The sequence below is a fragment of the Centruroides sculpturatus genome, unplaced genomic scaffold (assembly GCF_000671375.1).
Source record: "Centruroides sculpturatus isolate CEXI.00-Female unplaced genomic scaffold, Cexi_2.0 scaffold920, whole genome shotgun sequence".
Classification (NCBI taxonomy): Eukaryota; Metazoa; Arthropoda; class Arachnida; order Scorpiones; family Buthidae; genus Centruroides; species Centruroides sculpturatus.
In genome coordinates, this window is record NW_019385240.1 from 309,587 (window position 1) to 333,007 (window position 23,421).

The window sequence follows — 23,421 nt, forward strand, 5'->3', positions numbered from 1 at the left end:
GCGTATTCGAATGCAGAGTTGTGTCAAAATTTCAAAGGAATCGGTAGGAACAAACGAACATTACATTTTTATTTATATAAATAGATAGACGATGATCCGCTTTAGTTCATTTTTACAGAAAAGCATAATGCCTCACAGAAAAGCAAACTTAGGGAGTCGTACTCGTAGCGCCATCTGTTGGACATAAAAGCCTTAACCCTAGATGATATAATTTAATTTATATGAATGTTTACCGGAATAATGTATAGCCTATGTCCACCCTGAAGTTCCATTCTAAATATTGGTGAAAGAATTTTTGAAATCGGATGAGTAGTTTCGGAGATTATCTGCTACATCCAAACTTACATACAAACATTACCTCTTTATAATATTAGTATAGATAAAGTATGATCTATAATAAATCCAATCAATACGAAGAATCTAGATTAAAAATTTTATTGCTTTTGTTTTGAGCAATAAAATTTCTTTGTTTCATTTTATATTTTAAAATTTAAAATTCTGAATTCAATGTGCATTCTAAAATGCCAGTTTTATATTCTATTCTGCGAAACTTTTTCCTTTCTTTTTTATGTTCGTTCTGTGGCTTGCTTTCCGGAAATGTTCGTCCTTTACACTTTTGAGTGTTTTTAATAATTTCCAATGACTGTTTTTTTTTAACATTCCTTGGTTTTAAACAAGAATTACTTCCTTTTGTATTTAAAAACTACACTACAGTCCAGTCAGTGGTATCAACCAGCAGGATCATTTTTCCAAAGAAGGGTGTCTTGACGCTTGTTATTATTGATATCGGGAATTTATGAAGGTAATTTAACGGACCAATGTTAATGAGCTTACAAATTTTAAATTTCAGAACATAGATTACAAATGAAGTTTGTTACTTTTCATTCCAGTATTAACATTTAGGTTATACGATTTCTATTCGATTTCCTTAAATTCAGTCATTTAAAATTCGGGAATTGAAATTATACTTTTGATTGGCTGACATATTTCAACTGGAAACAATTTTTATATTTGAATTTGAAAATTACTCCTTTCTAAAATTTTACATTTCACTATCGTCCTCGATAGCAGTAAATCACAATTAGCTCATTAACTTGAAATGTCATGGTAACCACAAAAAAAAAAATCCTAACTGTTGCTAGAAAGGAAGCTAATCATTTGTGAATTGATGCCCATGTAATTATGATAATTTCGAGAATTAAAGAGCAAAAGTGCATCGGAATGGTCAGAAAAGCACTATTTGATATTGCATTTTCGCCTGCAGACTTCTTAACTTTACCTTATTAATAACCGCATAGTTGATATCCTACAGCGTAGACTGCATTGATGTCAAAACATGGTTTCTATCTTTACCATTAACCGCTTTCTGTACAAGGTGCGAAAAACAGGTTAAAATGCATTCAGAATGCGCTTTATTTAAGTTACAGTAAGGTAGCTTTTACTTGTTAGCCCTTTTAGCTTGCTTTATTAGCTCATTTTCTTAGCTCATTGGTAACCCTTATCAGGAGTGCAACTAGGGAACAGACTGGGCATTAACTGAGAGGAGATGATGTTTAATTATTTCAATTATTTAGGAACTTATTTTAAAATAAAATTATAAGAAATAATTAGTCATATAAGAGTTGGATTAGCTTGGGTAAGGTGTGATTTGGACTGACACATCATGTGTCATCACGTTTGGACCGGGAAGGCTCATTTTCCAGCGTGACAGATAGTCTAGTAGTGCCTTGCATATACCATTATTGCAAGAGAGCAAGTGAAAGTAGAACTGGTGAAAGCATGAACTTGCAGTGCAACAAGTTCAGCATCAACACTCTGACTGCGTTGCTAAACGTCTTGCTCTAATTCTCATGAGCTTTACTTTTATTGCCAAGTATATTATTACGAATTTCACTGGGAGTGAATGTTTTTATTATTTTAACTTTTCTTACGAATTGTAAGGTTTAAATAATTAGGTAAAAGAATTACGGTTAATAAATAACGTAATTATGATATTTTCTGATTAATTTCAGAAAAGGAAACGAAATTATTTTTCATAGATAACTTTTTACATTTTTAAACTGGTATAAAAACTCCAACGATTATATTTCAATTAATATGAAAGATTATTAAATATTTAAATAATTTTGATAAATTGAAAAAAAAAATGAATCAAACAAATCTGGGGAATTTGAGTTTATTTTAAATAATACCTGATAATTATTAAAAATTATTTTCAATTTAGGTTAATGTTTCTATAAAAAGAATAAATAAGTTTTTAAGCCAGGAAGAATTGAATCAATATGTTACTTCTGATTCTTCATACTGTAAGTATTGTTTGATTTTAAATTATTTATGAAAACTGCTGATTACATTGTTTATTTTCAGCTGATTCCATAGTCATAAAAAATGGTACATTCTGCTGGTCGGAAAAGGAGGATCCAGTACTGAAACACATTGATATTTCAATACCGCCTGGTAAATTGATAGCCGTAGTTGGTCGAGTCGGTGCTGGAAAATCTTCTCTCGTCTCGGCTCTTCTTGGGGACATGCATTTGATCACTGGAAAAGTGAATATTAAAGTAAGATAAAAATATTAGAATTTATAAATACAAATGCTAACAGTTTTAAAGCAGTGTGAAGAACTTTAAAACTGTCAGTGTTTGTGTTTAATACTTCAACTATGGACTTGTTTATAAATTCTTTGTGTAGTATCATTTTACATTAAGGCGTTTTAATTGAATACAATAATTTTTAATTATTAGACAGCCATGAAGACAAGTGCACAAACTGTGCAGTCATTTGTTAACATAGATTTATAGGCGTAAGAAGCCATTACTGATAAGTAAACGGTATAGAAAATGGCTTCTCTGGGCTAAACGGCACGCAGTATTGAGCACAGACATGTGGGATTCTGTTGTGTTTTCGTACGACTCCATACTTGACCTATACAGAACAAACATCAACTTCTCTTAGGAGTAGAAAAAAAAAACACAAAACGTATAAGAGATTGTTCGTTACAGACCGTAAAGTTCTCAGTCAGTGAAATGGTGTGGGAATGAAAATCTAGTCAAGTTATCTGCAAATTGCATTTTATAAGTGGGTAAGTGAAAAAACAGTGCTACAAAAATATCTTTGTACACACCAGTTCGAAAAAAACAAGTTTAATTTAAATCTGGATGTATTACAGAGTATTCGATTATTCGATTCACAGTAACTGGCAGAGGTCATGACACTTTGCCTAGTAGCAACTGAATGGCTTATTCCGTCCTCCCAACCGATCTTCTGACTGACCTGTCTTCATATCCTCCATATAATTTGCCAAGGGGTTTCATAATCTCANTATTACAGAGTATTCGATTATTCGATTCACAGTAACTGGCAGAGGTCATGACACTTTGCCTAGTAGCAACTGAATGGCTTATTCCGTCCTCCCAACCGATCTTCTGACTGACCTGTCTTCATATCCTCCATATAATTTGCCAAGGGGTTTCATAATCTCATAATTCGAATTACAGTACTTCCTTTCCATAGAAAGAGCAGTTTACAATCTTAGGTTCTAACAAGGAGACCATCAAACGTGTGGGTCTCAGATTCGATCGAAACTTGCTAAGCATCCTTTTCCAAATAACAGGACCTACTTCTCAAGAGTTTCCAAAAACGGTCCTCTGAAAATTGAGTGTTATGTTTATAAGTTTGGAACTTCCAAGCTCCTCCTCGGAATGGCGATAGGCCAGTTGCTAAGACGCTAGGAATTGGAGATACAGGATAGGGGTTTGATCCTTTGTAATTTTATTTTATTTTATTTTACATGGAACATAATTATTTTATTATTTTACTCTATCGTTAGCATTATTATTACTATTATTATTATTAACGTGAGTAGCAGTACGAACGTGTACCAACGCATTCAATAAATGGTCTCATTGAACAGGTTGGAACTACGTGAAACTCCCAACGCATTCGTGTTGCTACTCACTTAACTAGGCACCCTGGTCTAGAAGACGACACCACGCAGCGCGTAATCATTCCTGTAGACAGACTGACCATAATATGTAAAATCCAACCGGGGACACATTTCAGAATACAGTAAATGAAAATAGTTCCTAAAACTGATTGAACTTTAGTTATTTTTGAAATTTATATATTTATTAATGATCTATAAATTGGTAATGTTATATTGACATGTTAATAAAATTGCTCTGTTCAAAGATTGATTCTACAATCAAATATTAAAAATACTGCAAAACCGGAGATAGTTCCCGAAAATCGGGGGACGTTTGGTTATCCTACTCCAGACTTGTCAGATCATTGGGCAAGTTATTAAGTAGTAATTATTAAGGTTTTACTCGTTAGCTTGTCTTTACTCTCTGACCTCTGGTCACTTACGTTTTACGTGATAAATTTTTGGAATTCCGTTAAAAGCTGTATTTTACGTTTATTTTAGTTNTATTACAGAGTATTCGATTATTCGATTCACAGTAACTGGCAGAGGTCATGACACTTTGCCTAGTAGCAACTGAATGGCTTATTCCGTCCTCCCAATCGATCTGACTAACCTGTCTTCATATCCCCCATATAATTTGCCAAGGGGTTTTATAATCTCATAATTCGAATTACAGTACTTCCTTTCCATGTAAAGAACAGTTTACAATCTTAGGTTCTAACAAGGAGACAGTCAGCCGTGTGGGTCTCAGATTCGATCGAAACTTGCTGAGCATCCTTTTCCAAATAACAGGACTTACTTCTCAAGAGTTTCCAAAAACGGTCCTCTGAAAATTGAGTGTTATGTTTATAAGTTTGAAACTTCTAAGCTCCTCCTCAGAATGGCGATAGGCCAGTTGCTAAGACGCTAGGAATTGGAAGTACAGGGTAGAGGTTTGATCCTTTGTAATTTTATTTTATTTTTTTACATGTAACATAATTATTTTATTATTTTACTCTAATAGTCGTTAGCATTATTATTACTATTATTATTATTAACGTGAATAGCATTACGAACGTGTAACAACGCATTCAATGAATGGTCTCATTGAACAGGTTGGAACTACGTGAAACTCCCAACGCATTCGTGTTGCTACTCACTTAACTAGGCACCCTGGTCTAGAAGACGACACCACGTAGCGCGTAATCATCCCTGTAGACAGACTGACCATAATATGCAAAATCCAACCGGGGACACATTTCAGAATGAATGAAAATAGGGCCTAAAACTGATTGAACTTTAGTTATTTTTTGAAATTTATATATTTATTAATGATCTATAAATTGGTAATGTGATATTGACATGTTAATAAAATTGCTCTGTTCAAAGATTGATTCTACAATCAAATATTAAAAATACTGCAAAACCGGAGATAGTTCCCGAAAATCGGGGGACGTTTGGTTATCCTACTCCAGACTTGTCAGATCATTGGGCAAGTTATTAAGTAGTAATTAAGGTTTTACTCGTTAGCTTGTCTTCACTCTCTGACCTCTGGTCACTTACGTTTTACGTGATAAATTTTTGGAATTCCGTTAAAAGCTGTATTTTACGTTTATTTTAGTTAGATTAAGAAATAATTTCATATATCAATGACATACTAAAAGTTCAATGACGTGTAGGAATGGTTCGATTGTTACAATTTTTAAAATGAAGCAAGCCGGTTGTTAAAATCTTTCATGGATGGATTGGATGGATGGATGAAGGACAGTGTTTTGCATGTTAAATGCTACGTCTTCCACTTATGTTTTTTGAAAGCAATAAAAATACGATTTTTGTTTTCTAAATTAGAAATTTATGAAACAACTGCGCATTTAATAGTTTTATATCTATACGAAACTAAAAAGATGTAAACAATTATCTGATTTTCATAATACTAATGTAAATGTAGCTTAAAGTTTTCATCGTATTTTTAAGGGAAAACTTGCCTACGTTGCACAACAAGCGTGGATCCAAAATGCAACTGTTCGACAAAATATTATATTTACAAGCCATTTCTCTAAAAAGAAATACGATAACATAATTGAAGCGTGCGCCTTATTACCCGATTTTGATATTTTACCGGGAGGAGATATGACTGAAATTGGAGAAAAGGTAATTTTTACTGTTACGTAATGATAGTTTTAAAATTTTGATAAAAATGTTTCTTGCAGGGAATTAACCTAAGTGGTGGCCAGAAACAACGAGTCAGTTTAGCTCGAGCCATATATAATAATGCCGATGTATATCTATTAGATGATCCATTAAGCGCAGTCGATTCTCACGTAGGAAAACATATTTTTGACAGAGTTATTGGACCAAACGGCCTTCTTCGAAAAAAGGTGCCATACACTTTTAAATTCATTTTTAATCAATTAAACTCATTTTAAAAATTTCTAAAATTTTAGACTCGAATTTTGGTTAGCCACGGAATAACGTTTTTGCCACAAACTGATATTATAATAGTGCTTAAAAACGGAGAAATTGCTGAAATTGGCTCTTACTATGATTTATTAAAATCAGAAGGAGAATTTTCGGAATTTATTCTCGAATATATGAAAGAGAAAGTAGCGGATAACGACCCATTAATATCTGATATAATGTATCAACAAGATGATCCGTGTACGATGAAAATGTAAATATATATTAATTCTTAAAGTTTATTTAACTACAGTAGAGGTTTGTTAGTCTAGCATCTGTTATTCTGGAGTGGTGTCATATAATCGAAAATCGTTTTTTTCTATTCAAAAAGCTTAATTGATCGAGTGGAATCGTTTGCTAACTTTTTAATTTTATTGCTTATTAAATTTTTATTTTCTGTAAGGATCGGTTGCGCGAGTTTTAATCTGAAGGTTAAATGCACTGTAATTTACAGAATTTCTCAAAAGCATTGAACTAGTGTAAATCTGTGGGTTAAACAGCCGAGAATTTTACAGGCCGATTTCGGGCGGTTAAATGCGTTTTTCAATAGATTAGCGAGAAAGTAAGATGGCCGACTAACTCCAATTCCCATGTGGATGACCTTTATTTAAACAGTTTATTGTCGTAGTAATTTGAAGGTCGGGTCTTATAACGTCTTTACATTATTGACAAGGTCAAATTTATTCCGCAGGTAGTTATTCCATCAATCTTTTATTATATCGGTTTATACTGCATTTAATATACTACTAATTTTCTAGACACGCGTTATGTACAGTACAGTACATACGAATCATAAATTTTCGGATTGTCGGCTACTTTTCAGTGTCAGATAATCGAATGACTGATTAACGAACGTCTACTGTATCTTATAACGTTTGAGAATTTTGTTATGAAACTGTGTTAAGATTTTAATTGCTTTTAAATTTATTTTAAAAGTATTAATAATATATTTAAATCTGTGGCGCTTTTTATTTTATAGAGAATTAATGAGAGCACTCTCACATTCGGAAAATCAGTTGGATATTAAAGATAAAAAACATTTTTCTCAAAGTATTAATGATGCTGAAGTAGTGCAAAGCATAAAAGACAAAATTAAAGAGGAAAGAAAACTCATAACAGTAGAATTTGCAGAAACAGGAAAGGTAATATTTAAATACATTTTTGCTTTTAATCTTTGTAACAGATTTCTACTAATTAATAAGAACTATTGTCCTGATTTCTTAAGCTATATGCAAGAGCATAGAACGGTGTTTCCCAATCCGTGTGCACCACGATACACTTGTGTGTCACCTCAAGTGTGTCGCAGAAATACGTATTAAATATTTTTAGAATTTTGAATAAGCTCGTGTTTAAATATGATTTATTTTTCCTCTTTCTATCGTCTGCCCATCGAAGGGATGCCGGTGGTAGATAGGAGTCATTCACTAAAATGTCAATTGTTGCAAAATTTGCGACATCAGCTAACCCCTAACAAAAGTTGCAAACGTTTATGTGTATGGCGGCGTACCAACTCTTTGGAGCTTTTATCGACGTCGCGGCTTACCAGTGTAAACACTGATACAACTTTTACGTATTGATATAGTTTTTTAATTTGTAAAATTGTGAAGTTTTGTCTCCGTAAGTTTAACTTCTGTGTTATCAATTTTTTTTTATCGAACGTAATTTATTTTAAATTTTAAACATTTTTACTTTAGAAAGTATGGTATGTCGCAAGAATTTCTTTAAATTCAAAGCGTGTGTCTAATCCAAAAAGGTTGGGAAACACTGGCCTAGAATAATATTATTTTCAGGGAAAAAATTGTTTTTCCGATAACGTGTTTGATTTTAATTTCCTGGCTGTTGTATATACATAACAAGAAAAAATATTGAAATGGTTTCAAATTTCACCCTTTCAGTTTTGGGCAAATATCAACGTTTTGAGACTTCCTTAACTCGAAAGTCAAAAATACAGCAAAAAAATTCTCTCTCTTTGTGTGTGTTGCCGCCTATTTCGTTTAATATATTTCAGGATTGGATAAAGGTTAAGGAACAAAATTTGGCACGATAACCCGTATGTAAGGGGCATTGACGTTATTAAGTTTAGATGGTTAAAGGTCGATGGGATGGGGAGATAGAGGGAATCGCATGCCATATTTCGAGAAGGATCAGACTTAATATATGAAGATTTTACTTGTTATTAACATTCCCAATTTTTTATATACCTTATTCCTACACTCAAAATTACGCTTTTTGCTACACTATAATAATTAAAACATAAAAAATGTTTTATAACAAAATCTTATAGTAGAGGGTATCACACAAGTTTATTTAACTTAAGATTTTATTTAAAAAATATTGTGATTCATATAACAGCTTGAATAGTTACACGACTTGTTGCCAGTAAATGTTATTTTTACAGGTAATGCAAAAGACCGAGAATTTTTTTATTTTTAATGACTTTTTCCTTAAATAATTGTATTTACTTAAACTACCAGTGGCCGAGTGAATTAAACCATAGAACACTGGTAGTAGGTCGTGGGTTGGCACCTGGCCAATGGGCTGGCCACATGGAGTTTTCAGGGTTTTCTTTGCGTTACTAACAGCTACGTAGAGATCAGATTTCCATAAAGTACTTTTGAGTGGCGTTCTCCCTACGCAGGTCGCTCACGTGATGCATTGCCTTATACCGTTCATCCAGTCCAATCTGATCCATTGACCGAAAATCAATAAACTTGCCAGATAGTATCATATATTGTGCATTTGATGCAGGTTCTCAATAGTCACATCTTGTACAAGTGTAAAATGGAGAATATTGGAGCTACAGATGATAAAGTGGGCACAAATTCTGTAAAAATTATCCAATTTTATACAAGGCATAACGAAACTCTATGCCAATATTTTAGGTATAGTTATTATTTAGGATCAAAAATAAGCTTAGTCTTCTATAGCCTTAGTCTTTATAGGTATTTAAATATTTTAAAAATTATTAATTTGCATTGAACAGGTAAAATTTTCGGTATACGAAAGATATTTTAAACCTATGGGAATCGTTATAATAGTTATTTCCGTTGTTGGCACACTCAGTTCTCAAATGTTTTCTGTGGGATCTAATATGTGGTTAAGTGTTTGGAGCAATGACAAACCTAACGACGACGGATCTCAGGATTTGGCACAGAGAAATTTCAGACTCGGAATTTATGCGGTTCTCGGTTTTGGACAAAGTATGTATTTCGTTTTCTTTTAAACGAATTATTACAATAAATATTTGATGATGATAATAATGATTGTTTTTTCAATAGGTATAATGTCGTTGATAGGTTACTTCGGTCTAGCTTACGGCAGCATAAAATCGTCGTTTCGTTTACATCAGAATATTCTTTTCAACATTCTTCGTTCTCCCATGGCATTTTTTGACACAACGCCTTTGGGAAGAATTATTAACAGATTTGCAAAAGATATCGATACGATCGATACAACCATACCGATGACGCTAAGATCTTGGATACAGTGTTTCACAAAGGTTTTAGGTACAATATTTATTATTTCTTACGAAATTCCCGTATTTCTTGCCGTGATCGTGCCATTATCGATATTTTATTACTTGGTTCAGGTAATTGTCAGTATACACTTAACTGTTTTTAATTGGGTTTAATATGATAATAACTGTAATTATATTTTTAACACTAGAGGTTCTACATACCGACCTCGAGACAATTGAAGCGACTAGAATCGATCACTCGTTCGCCTATTTATTCTCACTTTTCCGAAACGTTAACGGGAGTCAGCACTATAAGAGCTTTTAGAGCGGAAGACTATTTTATAAGCAAGTGCTACAAAAATGTCGATATTAATCAATGTTGCTACTATCCAAGTACTATAGCTAACAGGTAATGGTGTAGAGGTCTTATTTGTCGATGTGAATAATTACTATTCTGTAAACATTTATAAGATTAAGATCTGGAAATGCAGCGGAAAGTTTATCTCGATCGTATTATAAAATATTAGGATTTTTCAATATGATTTGAACAAAGTCTGTAAGTCAGCTCTCGTCCATAACGAGAGTATTGTTAATATTTGTTATGAAAAAACATGTATTTAAACATGATTCTTGCTGTATTTAGATTTGGGCAGAGAAATGTTATAAAATAAAAATTAACAATTACCACTTTCTAGTAGATAACCGATGACAATTTTATTAAATCAAGAATTTCAAAATTGAAGGATGGAAATCAAAGCTTATTTTCAAGATCTGTATCGCCTTTGAGAAATGTCTAGATATAGGTATAAGTAGGTAACTTATTTAATACATAAATATTTGGGAATAGGTTACCTATTTATCTTCTAATGTTAGATAAACAATTAGTAACAATAGAATGATATGATATGCCATAATATTTGTTTGGAAAATTTTAATAATTATTTGGTTATTTAATTGTACGAACACAGTTGAGATGTTTTTAACGTGACTTGGAAAAAATACATAGAGCGAAAATAGTTATGTCCTTTTGCGAAACGATGAAATTAGAAGAAAAAATTATATAGCTACAATCTTATTTTTACTTTATCTGTTTTGTAAAATTTGTTTGAATATATTAGATCAAGTATTTAATATAATGCAAGTTTTTAAAGATATAATGTGTAGTTTACAAATTGCCAATAAGCTAACTTTTTAACAATATCATGTAAGAGAATGCTACAGAAACATTCTTGCCTTTAATATGAATTAAAATAAGCGTTTTGCAGGATAGTTTCTGGATTTTGACATTTCAGAAATAAAAATAAAAATTTAGCATATCTACATTTAAATTTTGGAAACCTTACACAAAATTACAAGTATAATCTGCATTATTAGTGCAATGTTTAAAGAAGAAAGTAGTGTAATATAACCTTAGAAGGAAATGTTTTGATATAAAAATGTAGAACAAAATGACTTCTTAAGTGTAGGCCTAATATATTAAATATTTGCATTGATTTACGCAATATTTCCAAATGAAAACATTTCCATCATTCCTTTATTACCTTTTTGTTAATAATAAATTTAAATTATTTCAGAGATAATTTCAGGATCTTTAGCACAACAATTATAAAATGATTAATTGATAAAATATTTTGTAAATACTTTCAAAATGTTAAAATTCTAAATTGAGAATATCACTTGGTTTGCTATTACAGATGGTTGGCTATCAATCTGGAATTTTGTGGAAACTGTGTTGTGCTATTTGCGGGTCTGTTCGCCGTATTGGCTAAAGATACGTTAACTGCAGGTTCTGTAGGTCTCATTGTCAGCTACGCTCTTCCCGTAAGTAATATAACCGAAGTGTGTGCGCGAATGCATTGACATAGCAGGTCATTTTTGATACTAATTACATAAAATGATTCCAGGTGACGTCGACTCTTAGTTGGTTGGTTCGGATGAGTTCGGAATTGGAAACTAATATCGTTGCTGTAGAACGTGTTATTGAATATAGCGAAACTCCAACAGAGGTAATGAATAGAATTGTCTTGTTAATAATCAAAAATAGTTCTGCCTTATACAAATTTATTAATTATACTTCCGAGAGAATTATTGTTTTAATAAAATTTTTAAAAGTTTCAACTTTACCAAACTAAGAATATTATTATATATATTGAAATAAATAAATGTATATTTATATCATTATTCTATACACAAAAGAGAGAAATACTTATACAGTACTTGAATTTTACACATAATGAAATATTTAATACGCTGGTGGAAATTGAAAGTGTTACACCCAGATGGAATTTATGGAAATTTGCGAAACTTGGTAAACATGTACAGGGGCATACCCAGAAGAAATTAACACAAAATGAAATGAATTACGCAAGTTTTATTGCTGTTTGGTACATGTTTCAGTAAGTGGTATGCCCACCTTGAGCATGGATAAACTCTTGGATCCTTGCAGGCATTGAATCTCATCAAGACATTCAAGCACTTAAGTGCTTGAATGTCTTGTTGTAAGTGCTTGAATGTCTTGTTGAGATATGTCTCTCTATGCCTGCACAACTTGTGCAGTCAGTTGTTGTACAGTGAGCAATAGATGGCTATGGGATGTAATCCGTCTATTCACGGCATCCCAGACATGCTGTATAGGGGATAAATCTGGGGACTGGGCAGGCCAATCCATGAGTGCGACACTTTGCAAAGCCTATCTTTGCAAAGTTGTCTGTGGGGTGACTCTGGCAGTAACTACTACTCAGATCTGTGCTGCCGTCGCCAATCTGTCAGCAACTGCCATCTGCACAATATGGCGGTCTTCACGTGGAGTTGTCCTTCTGCGTGGACCTGTGCCAGGTCTGCGAGTACTGGACCCTTCCTACATCCATCTTGTGACCACTCTTTGTACTGACATTGCAGTACGGCCAGTCCTTCGGGCGATTTCACGATATGATGCTCCCATTTCTGACATGCCAATTATCCAACCTCTTTCAAAGTCAGACATTTGGGTGTACGGAGTTCTCACTCGTTGATATGGCATAGCTAGTCACCAACAACCTGTGAACCAAAAAAAGTCATGTTCCCGAACACAGTTCACAACTTATAAACTAAACACTATAGCAATTTTTCATAACAAATGTCTCCATAATTTCCATATCACTGTATATACTTCATTTCATTTTTGATCATTCAATACCGTTCAAAAGAGATTCTTCTGTCCCAATTTCATATGTCTTCGACAATACTCGGTGGGTGTAACACTTTCAATTTCTGCCAGTGTATATGCTGTATTAAATGTTTCATTATTGTGTGTAAAATTCAGTTACGCTTTATTGTGTCGGTAAATGGCGCCACGACACATTTCTCGTTACTGGTAGAAGTTGAAACTGCAGCCTTAACTTTTAAATGTAATAGGAAATTCTATTTGACCGACTTAAAATCGGGAAGAGTTTCCGTTTACAAAACAATAAAACAATTAACGATTTATTGACATTAGTAGAAGTAGTAGTAGTAGTATTAAGTCAGTGTGGGTTACACTGACAATCTCCAAAAAACATCTTCCACTCAAATTTCACAGAAGGACAATGTTAATCGGTGTAAGCTGAAATAATTTGCCGCGAGTTTCTTNACTTAAAATCGGGAAAAGAGTTTTCGTTTACAAAACAATAAAACAATTAACGAGTTATTGACATTAGTAGTTGTAGAAGTAGTAGTAATAGTAGTAGTACAGTATTAAGTCAGTGTGAGTTACACTGACAATCTACAAATAACATCTTCCACTCAAATTTCACAGAAAGATGACGTTAATCCAGTGTTTCTCAACGGGGGCGATATCGCCCCCATGTGGGCGTTTTTTCATGTTGAGGGGGGCGATTAGTAACAATTTATATTTTGAGGGCGATATAGTAAAACATTATATTAAGAATAATTAGATATTTTATTCGTTATATCGTACAATAATTAAACAAATAACATTAGCCTAGTCACTAGTCTATTCAATGCAGTACGAATTTGGCCCTCGGCATCGGAATTTATAGTAAAGGGGGCGATACTACGTAACGGTTTTATTGAAGGGGGCGATACTACGTTGAATGGGGCGACGATTCGTTAGAAATTGAGAAACACTGCGTTAATCGGTGTAAGCTGAAATAATTTGCCGCGAGTTTCTTAAATTTAATTTGTTTGTTTTTGCGTTTTTAAATCAAATATTAATAATAAAATACACATAAAAAAGCACTTTCGGAAGTACACGAGTATTATACGTCGTTAGAAGGAAGACAGAATGAAGAAAGTAAACATATTATAAGTTAGTAGTTTTTGATAATAAAAACTCGTTCGTTTTTACGTGACGTAACTCGTTTCTTTCTTTTTTTTTAAATGCTCCCTCTAGAGCAGGGTTGGCATGATTTAAAAAATGTTTTAAAACATTTATTAAAACACGTTTTAAAACATAGGCATCGGATTTAAAACATTTCTTTAAACAAATGTTTTAAAACATTTAAAACATGGGTTTTTTTGGAAATAAAACGCTTGATCTAGTAAAATAGAAAAAGAAAAAAAAAAAAAAACAGAAAATGTTCAGTGTAAGACTCAAGAATGTACAGAATGTTTTATTTAATATAAAATATAGCATTTTTAAATGTTTCTTTATGCAATGGCGTTTTTAAGATTTGCATGTACAAATACCAAAACAGGATTGACAGCAGTGGCTTCTGCAGCTTGACGAATTCCTTATTTTCAGAAATTACAACGCTTAGTAGTGTTTGTTTAGGTGCTTGAAAACTTTAACAAGCTTTGCCTCCTTTTCCTGTCCAAATCAATTTCTAAGTTTTGAATGAACAAGTCCATAGGTAGAGAAAATTCTTTCAATTCCCGCTGAAGAAGCCACTGCTGTGTGCAGCCGTGTAACTAATTTTAAAACAGGTTCATCAATTCTGTCACGTAACGACTGCCACCATGTAAAGCAGTGATATTAGTTAACAGACTCTGCAAACATGTGTTGCAGAAATGGGCTAGATTTTGCCAAGTATTTTAAAACCTTCAGTTTTAAAATACTTGGTCTTCTTGGCTTTCTTGGCTTAAAATACTATACCTTTCAGTTTTAAAGTAGTCTGTTTTAAAATACGTAAGTATTTTACAACTGACTAGCAGTAGTAAGCGTGGCACAGAGTTAGTGCAGCATCCTTCATACTCAGGGCCGGATCATCACATAGACAAATGAGACAAATATCTAGGGCCCAGTTTTTAGAAGGTCCCGGTCAAACTGTTTATTTTGAAAACATTTGTAAATAAGATCAGATAATTTAANAAAAAAAGCACTTTCGGAAGTACACGAGTATTATACGTCGTTAGAAGGAAGACAGAATGAAGAAAGTAAACATATAATCGTAGTTTTTGATGTAATGTTGACAGTTTCACAGTTTTAGAATAGAAACTCGTTCGGTTTTACGTGACGTAACTCGTTTCTTTCTTTTCTTTTTTTTTTAAATGTCATCTCTAGAGAGGGATGTATAACCTCACTTAAACCGGCTTGCCGGTTTTTACCATACAGAAATACAGTAGACCTCCCAATAACACGGTAGATATGTTCCGTTTTAAATGAATTCCGTGTTTTACGAGTCACTTAAATGCATGAGCCAACCACAGACCGGCACGTATGCAGTTTACGGATTACGGCTGTTTGAAAGGTTTTCCCCCATAAAATTAATCGATTCTAGACTAATTCGATTCAACATTTCCAAAACACGTATAATTTTTTAGAATAATCCATATAAACTATGCCATAAACCAAAAATTGTAGGATTACTTACCGAGTGTGCACCGTTCGACGACGCCATTGCTTAATCTTGTTTTCTTCGTGGAGCGGTGTATCGAACGGCGTGCGCGTGTTTTCCGATAAGTTATTTTTCTGCGAAAAATTCGCGAAACTTTGGCGACATCATTAATATAAATATAATTTTTATGGCCGTTGAATAATAAATGTTTTTAGTAGGTCCGCTGCTCGTCTAAACTCAACGGTTTGTGCAATATATGCTATTGGTCTAGATTCGACCAATCGTGTCGCGACACGAGTCAGCGATGACGTTTTACCGTATAATACGAGTCTCTTTTATTGTGTTTATACGAATACGATCGCAATTTTTTCACTGTGTTATACGAATCCGTATTATATGAACGCGTGCTATAGGGGGTCTACTGTATCTGATTTCATGGTCCCCCCGGAGAGACAGGCATGCCGGTATTCCGCGAAAATACGGTACTGTTTCGACGATAATAACTACTATATACATCTGAAATTTTCATATAATAAAAGTAATTATTATACTGTAAATAGGCAGCCTGGGAAAAACCAGAAAGTAAACCGGATCCAAGTTGGCCACAGAAGGGTAAAGTGGAATTTTGCGATTTTTCTCTGCAATACAGACCGGAACTCGAACTGGTTCTGAAGGCCATCGATTGCTGTTTTCATCCGAACGAAAAGGTAAATGCTTCGTCATAAAATGTCTGAATTTAAAATGACCAATGATTTGTATTCATATCTAGGAATTTTTTTACAGATAGGAATTGTGGGTAGAACGGGAGCCGGTAAATCATCTCTCACTTTATCGCTGTTCCGGATAATCGAATCGGCCGGCGGACGAATTCTAATTGACGATTTAGACATTTCTAAAATGGGATTACACGATCTACGGTCTCGATTAACCATTATACCTCAGGTATTCTTTCGTTAAGTGGTCCAAATCTGGACAATAATTGGAAGATAAAATATCTTTTCTTCTCTCAATTATGAGATTTTATTTTGGAGGTTTTAAGGTTAGAATCTTGATGCTAAACTTTTCAAAACTTATACTTGGTGTACAGTGCGATAATCTATTCCTCTGTATAACTAAGACACATTTTACATATAAAGGTTTAGTTTTTAATGACTAGATTTAGTTTAGTTCTCTCTCCGCATTCTGTTCACTGTTACACTCAGTATAACGTGGCTACTATATTTAAATTAGAAAATAAGCATGTTATAATGTGTAAAGGTAAAATTTATAATGCAGAATTTATCAAACATTTTCGAATAAATATTTGTTAGGATCCCGTATTATTTTCTGGAAATTTACGAATGAATTTGGATCCGTTCGATTTCTATTCGGACAACGAAGTTTGGGAAGCTCTGGAACGTTCTCACTTAAAAAATTTCGTTTCTTCGCTGAAAACTGGGTTACAGCACGAAATTCTGGAAGGTGGAGAAAATCTGAGGTAGGTTTTAGCGAAATTTACGATATTCATAATGTGTTATTATTATAAAATTGTATATTTTTACGAAAATGTTTTCTGAAATACTTATTTGTTTATGTCAGTGTTGGCCAAAGGCAATTAGTGTGTCTGGCTCGAGCATTGTTGAGGAAAACAAAAATTCTCATACTGGACGAGGCGACTGCCGCCGTCGATTTAGAAACCGACGATCTCATACAAGCCACAATTCGACAGGAATTTTCTCACTGCACCATAATAACAATCGCCCATCGATTGAATACCGTCATCGACTACGACAGGTAAAGTCTCGCCTCTAAAGTTGTGATGTTTCGGTTACATAGCCTTAGGCTGAAAATTGCCACAAGGATATTAAAAGGTGGAAAGTAATGGTAGTATACTGTATAACAATCCGTTGACATAGGTCGAAACTGTTTAATTAACACTTATCTAACAGTATATAAAACGAAGATCTTTGACGCGAAAAAGTACTGGTGTATGAAACTAAATTATGACTAATAACTTTTACATCCTTATCATTCGAATGTATTATATTTCTGCCTTTTTCTATTATTGTTCTAGAATTACAATTAATATTTGTAGTTTATTTAAAGTTTTTTATTCTTTCCATATCGAGTATAATCAGATATCCGAATATGCCTCGATTATTTCGGATAATTGAGGTTCAATTGTATTCGGTTGACGTTAAAAGACAATATAATATATAGCGAAAATCGTTAATCACTCACATCTATTGTAAAAAGAAAATTACTCAAGAAACTTAATTTATATATATATATTTTTTAATGGCAAGGTAACTGTTTAGATACGCGAAATTCAAATAACAAAACGGTAACTTTACGTAAAAATGAATAATTTATTGTTTTTAAAATAATGCACAAAATATTAATTACAATTCAAGCAACTCACGGTCTAATGGTTGCTGTTGAAAGGTAGTTCATTAAAAGGAAAAACACGTTATTTTTTCAATTGTACTTTAATCTTTATTTTAAATTACAAAACTTTTGGACATTATTAGAAAGAAAACGATATCACTTTCGTTTTACCTTTATGTAAATAGGAATGATGCGCTTGATAAGTTGACATATTTTTACAAAGCTATATTCCGCAATCGCCTAGTAGATAATAGCAGACACACATTACAATCTTTAGTAAATATATGCAGACTATAAATAAATTCTCTGTTAATTTTGGAAGTTTTATATAATTTTTCTGCTCTGAAAAATTTAGTGATTCAGTTATTACATCTATTTCAAGTCGTTTTTCTCTTTCAATAAAAATTATAATGAAGAATTTCGTTGAAAAGACTGGATTATTTAAAAATGAAGAATAGGAGCATTCTAAATATATATTTGACCTTCTCTATCTGGAAAGTAGCAAATTACGTGCTAAAGACTGCACAAAAATTCTACAGTTAAGTCGATTTCTCTCGGCAACATAATAATTTATATATACAGTACTTTCTTGATTTGTAAAAGGTTAACTTTCCATATAAAATAACAGTAAGTTATATTACGGAAGTAAGTGATGATAAACATAGAGAGATTTTGGTTTACGCCGAGAGTAGTGAAAATGTACACAACAAAATAGTCGAGTGTTCGAATCTAATGCTTAAAATGGTGTATAAATGAATTATCAGAAAGCAATATACAGTATGTAAATAATATTTTCGTGCATTAATTTCTCTATTATTAATAAGTTTATTATATTTTGTTTTAGGATCTTGGTACTGGAAAACGGATGTGTAGCCGAATTCGATTCTCCCTCCGATTTGCTTCAAAATAAATCTTCGGTTTTCTACTCCATGGCTAAAGATGCCGGAATCGTTTGATCCGACGTCCAACCCGGTCGCTCTTTTTAATTATTGTCTTTATTCGTAAAGGATTTTTTACCCATCAAAATCTTACTTTAATTCGAATAAAGATTAGAAAATTGTTTCTTATGAAAAGAATACAACGGAGCGAACTCTTCGAACCGAACTGTCGGGTTTATTTATGAAAATGTTATACCCATTGTAAAGATTCTTTTTACAAATAAACCAATCCGAACATTTGTTAATTGTTTATAGGCGTGTACAAAACATTTCGAAATTTATCATTTTTGTTCGAAACAAATTTTGTAAAGAATATTAAGATATCCCGATCGATTGGCCGTAATTAATTTCTTTATATCTGGTTATAATCTATGCTTGTAAATCCTAAAGGAATGTACAATTTTTAATCGTTACGTCCACATTTTGTTTTTATCTTAAATTTTTGAGATTCTGTAGTTTTCGAAACGTTATGCGAATGCAAAACGGAACAGGAATTTTGTAACGACTGTATTATTTGCGAAAAAGGACGCAGTAATGATTTTACCAAGCAATCCACACTGCCCATTAACCTTTTGTCCAATTAGCCCATATATGCTTAATGTCCTATATGTAGGACGGCTAAAAGTTTTGAACAATGAATTTTTAATTGTTATTTTTGTGTAGGCACTTAGTTCACAGTTATAGCTGAACAAGTAAACACAAATTGTGGTGTATTAAATTTTTTGAAATCGATTCGATTGATTTCTTATAAATTGAATATCATATTTTACTTACTTATTAAAATTTTTCCAACAAATCTGAAGAAAACGGTAGAAAAGAAGAAAGCGGAAGTTTATTTGTTTTCGACAAAACGGCACCAACAATGGAAACATCCAACAACGCATTCCAACAATTGGCTACTTTCGAAGAATATGTTACACTCGTTACATCAAAACATTAATCGATTTGAAATATTTTAGTTTAAAAATTAAAGTTGAAACAGGATTTTGTAGTAACACTCAAACATGAAATTCTTCCTTTTTTGATGTTTTTTGGGTTCACGGGCCCCAGAAATTTGGAAATAACTCTGAGGGTCAAATTTGACCACATTCCAATACCTTTCCTTGTTATTTATACGTGAATTATCAGTGAGAATAAAATGCATTTGCAAAAAAAACATGGAAAATAAAAGTTAAGACATAACAAAATACACGTGATTTTACGAGCCCTTACAATGAACTAGATTTTTCCATATGAGCCTTTCTGTGGACATTTATGAGCCCGTCTCGGAACCCCTTCTACTAACCAACAATACACTCTTTTAAAAAATTCTCTGGTTCCTTAGTACTCTTAGAGTGGAAAGCCTAAAATCTAAAAGAAAAATGTAAAGTTAACCAAAAAAAAGGTATGCGTGACGCTAGAACACAGACGTCGACACTGAATGTCGCCTTATATTAGCCTATATACTGGATTTTACGCTGCCAATATAGCTACATCGCTACTAGCCTAGCGATGTAAAGACTCGATAGCGTAATGTCGCTAAGGCTATCGGAAGTAACGAGGAATTTGACTTTCTCTCGTCTTCTTACTCGTCTCGAAATCGCATATTCCGAAAACGTTAAATGTTTGAAAGATAGGCTACTGTGGTGTTCTTAGCAGGAACTAAGCACGGCCGTTGCCTCGTTCGAAAACTAAAAATCTCTAACAATCGAGAAAAAAATTTCTACAAATTCCGTAACGAAGCCGCGAAACTAGCCACATTTTGGCTAATTTCTAGGCCTACGACATTCCGGAAGAACGTGCGGGTCTCGGTTAGTGGTCGGTGAGAGACTAAGGTTTAACATTACTTTCTATCGAAAATTCAGAAGCGAGGAAACTGGACTTGTCCGAGACGATGGTTATATTTGTTATAATTTAAGTGGCCACTTTTCGTAAGAAAATAGGTTGGCCGACAGCATACTAATGTATTCGGTGTACGCAGCGGGCGAACACGCACGAAACTTTTCACGCTTTGCGCTATTCTCACTTTATAATTTTGTACATATTAGGCCTAGAAAAATTACACTAAGTCCAAAGCGGGTCCTTTCTATACACGTCGCATTCCATTGTTTGTGTATCAAAAAAAATAAAATGACCAAAGTTTCCTTGGAGATAATTCCTTGTAGAGTCTTCTCCCGAAGTATGGGACAGGAAGTAGAAAAATAATCGAAATAGAAAGAATAAACGTCTCCGTCGGTCCGCTTTCTTTCTCCACTGTTGAAAGCTAAGACTAGTACGTGAAAACGAGAAATCTAACATCAGTCGTAATCTGACGTCATAAAATTCGCTCGCTCGCTGCTGTGTGGCAGTAACTTTATAATAGAGAGGTTGCGGCCGACGTTTTCAACGCAAAAACGTGTACGTCGGACGTTCAGCGCCACATTCCTATAAGCCTAGAAGTTTGACAATGGTGTTTGGATAGTCAGTGGAATCATGCTCGACGTTCCAAACACCATTGCCAAACTTCTAGGCCATTAGGAAAGCGTCGCTGAACGTCCGACGTACACGTTTTTGCGTTGAAAACATCGGGCGCAACCTCTCTAATGTCTACGCTGTGCGGGAGCTTTAACTACACCAAATCATGCTGTAAAGTCCAAAGTGCACGTTCGAACGTTTATCTTAATCCTAATTTACGCAAATTACCTTAAAGCAACGTAACAGAATCGAAGTTGCCTCGTTTTAATAATACTTAAAAACACTAGCGATTATGTAATCTTAGATTCATAGAAAATAATTATAACATTCGATTGGACTGTAATTATGATATACCTGTCTCTTATAACCGGATAGGTGGCCTTTTTTTACTTTTCTTACATTAAATGTGTTTTTTTTCTTTTCCTGTTACAATACCCTAACACTTGCTAGGTTAGTCGACCGAAAGTGACGTAGAATGTGATCCATCCATCACGGCTGAGTTCGAGGTGGGCTTGGCCAAACCCACGTGGGTGTATTTTATAAAGCAGATTTATAGCCTATAAAGTGGATGTAATTTGATATCAAATTACATTCATCGTTCTAAAGTTCTACACGGATTTTACTTCGGTAAAGTTATTTAAAGCTACTTTCTGATGTCAAAAACGACATCCAATAGTTTTTTTTTTAATTAATAGATTTTATCATATATACGTTTAATTAAGTCGGGGGACGGAAATCGCAATAAAAAAATGTAATTTTTCCAAAATATTTAGAAATATACGGCCGGCTCGTATTCACCCTACTTTAGTCCCTTCGTTTCCTGGGGCATATATGTAAACGTTTCGGGAAAGGCTGTTCTCGAGGTCATCCAGTTGTAAACAATGTGAGACAGCGGTGTCAGATTTCGCAGGCGGGCGAGACCAACGAAAATAAACTTCCAAGTTTTCTCTTCAAAATTAATGCGCTTGTTTCGTTTTCTTTCAGTTTTAAGTATTTTTTTTACCTTTAATTATGTTTAATTAAACTAAAATTTAAAAAACAGGCATCGACGAAAGGGTTGTTTAACTCTCTGAAATCAGAACATATCTAATAAGGAATTATAGGATTACTTCATAGTTCATATCAAATTCTTATAACCTTAAATAAATAATTACGAACTTGTTACCTAAATTTACAAATATACATTACTAGCTGTTACCCGCAACTTCGTTCGCGGAGGTTTTGCAAGCAAACCCCATTTACATTCAATATTTCAATAACCATAGTAATTGTCATATAACACCTACCGCTGAAGAGAATTGCAAGAATCAAACGAACTATCTTCAATTTGATCAATTTTCTGGAACGTTTACAATCGTTCTATAATCGAACCAATATGCAATAACAAATTTGAATTTAAAACGGTTCGAACATTTTTAAAATCGAAATAGATAAAAATATAGGTTAAGTTAGGTTACAATCTTCTTCGATTCATTCTTAGAGACCGGGAGACGAAAATGGCCATCCGAGAACTTATAGACCTTTTTGAAGTGACGTGTCCCACCTGTCTGGACGTTTACATCGATCCGGTATTTACCAGTTACGGACACGCGTTTTGCGAATCTTGCATCTATAGGGCCGCGGAAACGACGAATCGTCGGTGTCCACTTTCTAGATCTGCGATATTATTCATTAAACAGCGAGGAGATAAAATACGCAAAATCAAGTGTATCGCGTCGACCCATTACGCCGTCTGTAACTACTGCGGAAAAACGTTCCTTTTATCGCGATTACGTAATCACGCGGAGAAATGCCAAAAGACCATCAAAAAGGGAAAGAAGAAAACGTCGACTCTTAAGAAAATCGTTAAATGCGCGCGATGCGAGAAGAACGTTTCCGGTAACGGACTATTAAAGCGCCTGAGAAAGGAGAAGAGGGGCGCAAAATCGTTTATCTGTTTGGAATGATGGACGAAGAACCTTTCCCCACAAAGATAATTTAATAAAGACCACGCAAAATTTGAATGAACAATTTCGAGAACAAGAAACATTTCGTTGCCGTAAAATTTCTCTTTGAATATCGAATACATCAATAAAATTTAATTACTTTTCTTTATGTACGATTTGGTTTATT

General features: G+C 33.6%; 1 protein-coding gene across 3 annotated transcripts in view; it reads left to right on the top strand.

Moving 5' to 3' along the window:
• LOC111636601 (multidrug resistance-associated protein 1-like) overlaps positions 1-18,970 on the top strand; it is a 54,425-nt gene extending 35,455 nt beyond the window's left edge. Inside the window, exons 13-28 of one of the 3 annotated variants that reach the window (XM_023381881.1) lie at positions 2,225-2,306; positions 2,368-2,561; positions 5,879-6,055; positions 6,115-6,282; positions 6,349-6,575; positions 7,341-7,503; positions 9,345-9,561; positions 9,640-9,950; positions 10,028-10,227; positions 11,513-11,639; positions 11,723-11,824; positions 16,132-16,278; positions 16,355-16,513; positions 16,882-17,048; positions 17,150-17,344; positions 18,783-18,970. In XM_023381881.1, the coding sequence (XP_023237649.1) occupies positions 2,225-2,306; positions 2,368-2,561; positions 5,879-6,055; positions 6,115-6,282; positions 6,349-6,575; positions 7,341-7,503; positions 9,345-9,561; positions 9,640-9,950; positions 10,028-10,227; positions 11,513-11,639; positions 11,723-11,824; positions 16,132-16,278; positions 16,355-16,513; positions 16,882-17,048; positions 17,150-17,344; positions 18,783-18,894 (2,748 nt within the window). In that variant the 3' untranslated portion in view covers positions 18,895-18,970. The remainder of the gene's footprint in view (positions 1-2,224; positions 2,307-2,367; positions 2,562-5,878; positions 6,056-6,114; positions 6,283-6,348; positions 6,576-7,340; positions 7,504-9,344; positions 9,562-9,639; positions 9,951-10,027; positions 10,228-11,512; positions 11,640-11,722; positions 11,825-16,131; positions 16,279-16,354; positions 16,514-16,881; positions 17,049-17,149; positions 17,345-18,782) is intronic. The other 2 variants (XM_023381882.1, XM_023381883.1) reach the window with 2 other exon arrangements.
• The last annotated feature ends 4,451 nt before the right edge of the window (positions 18,971-23,421 follow it).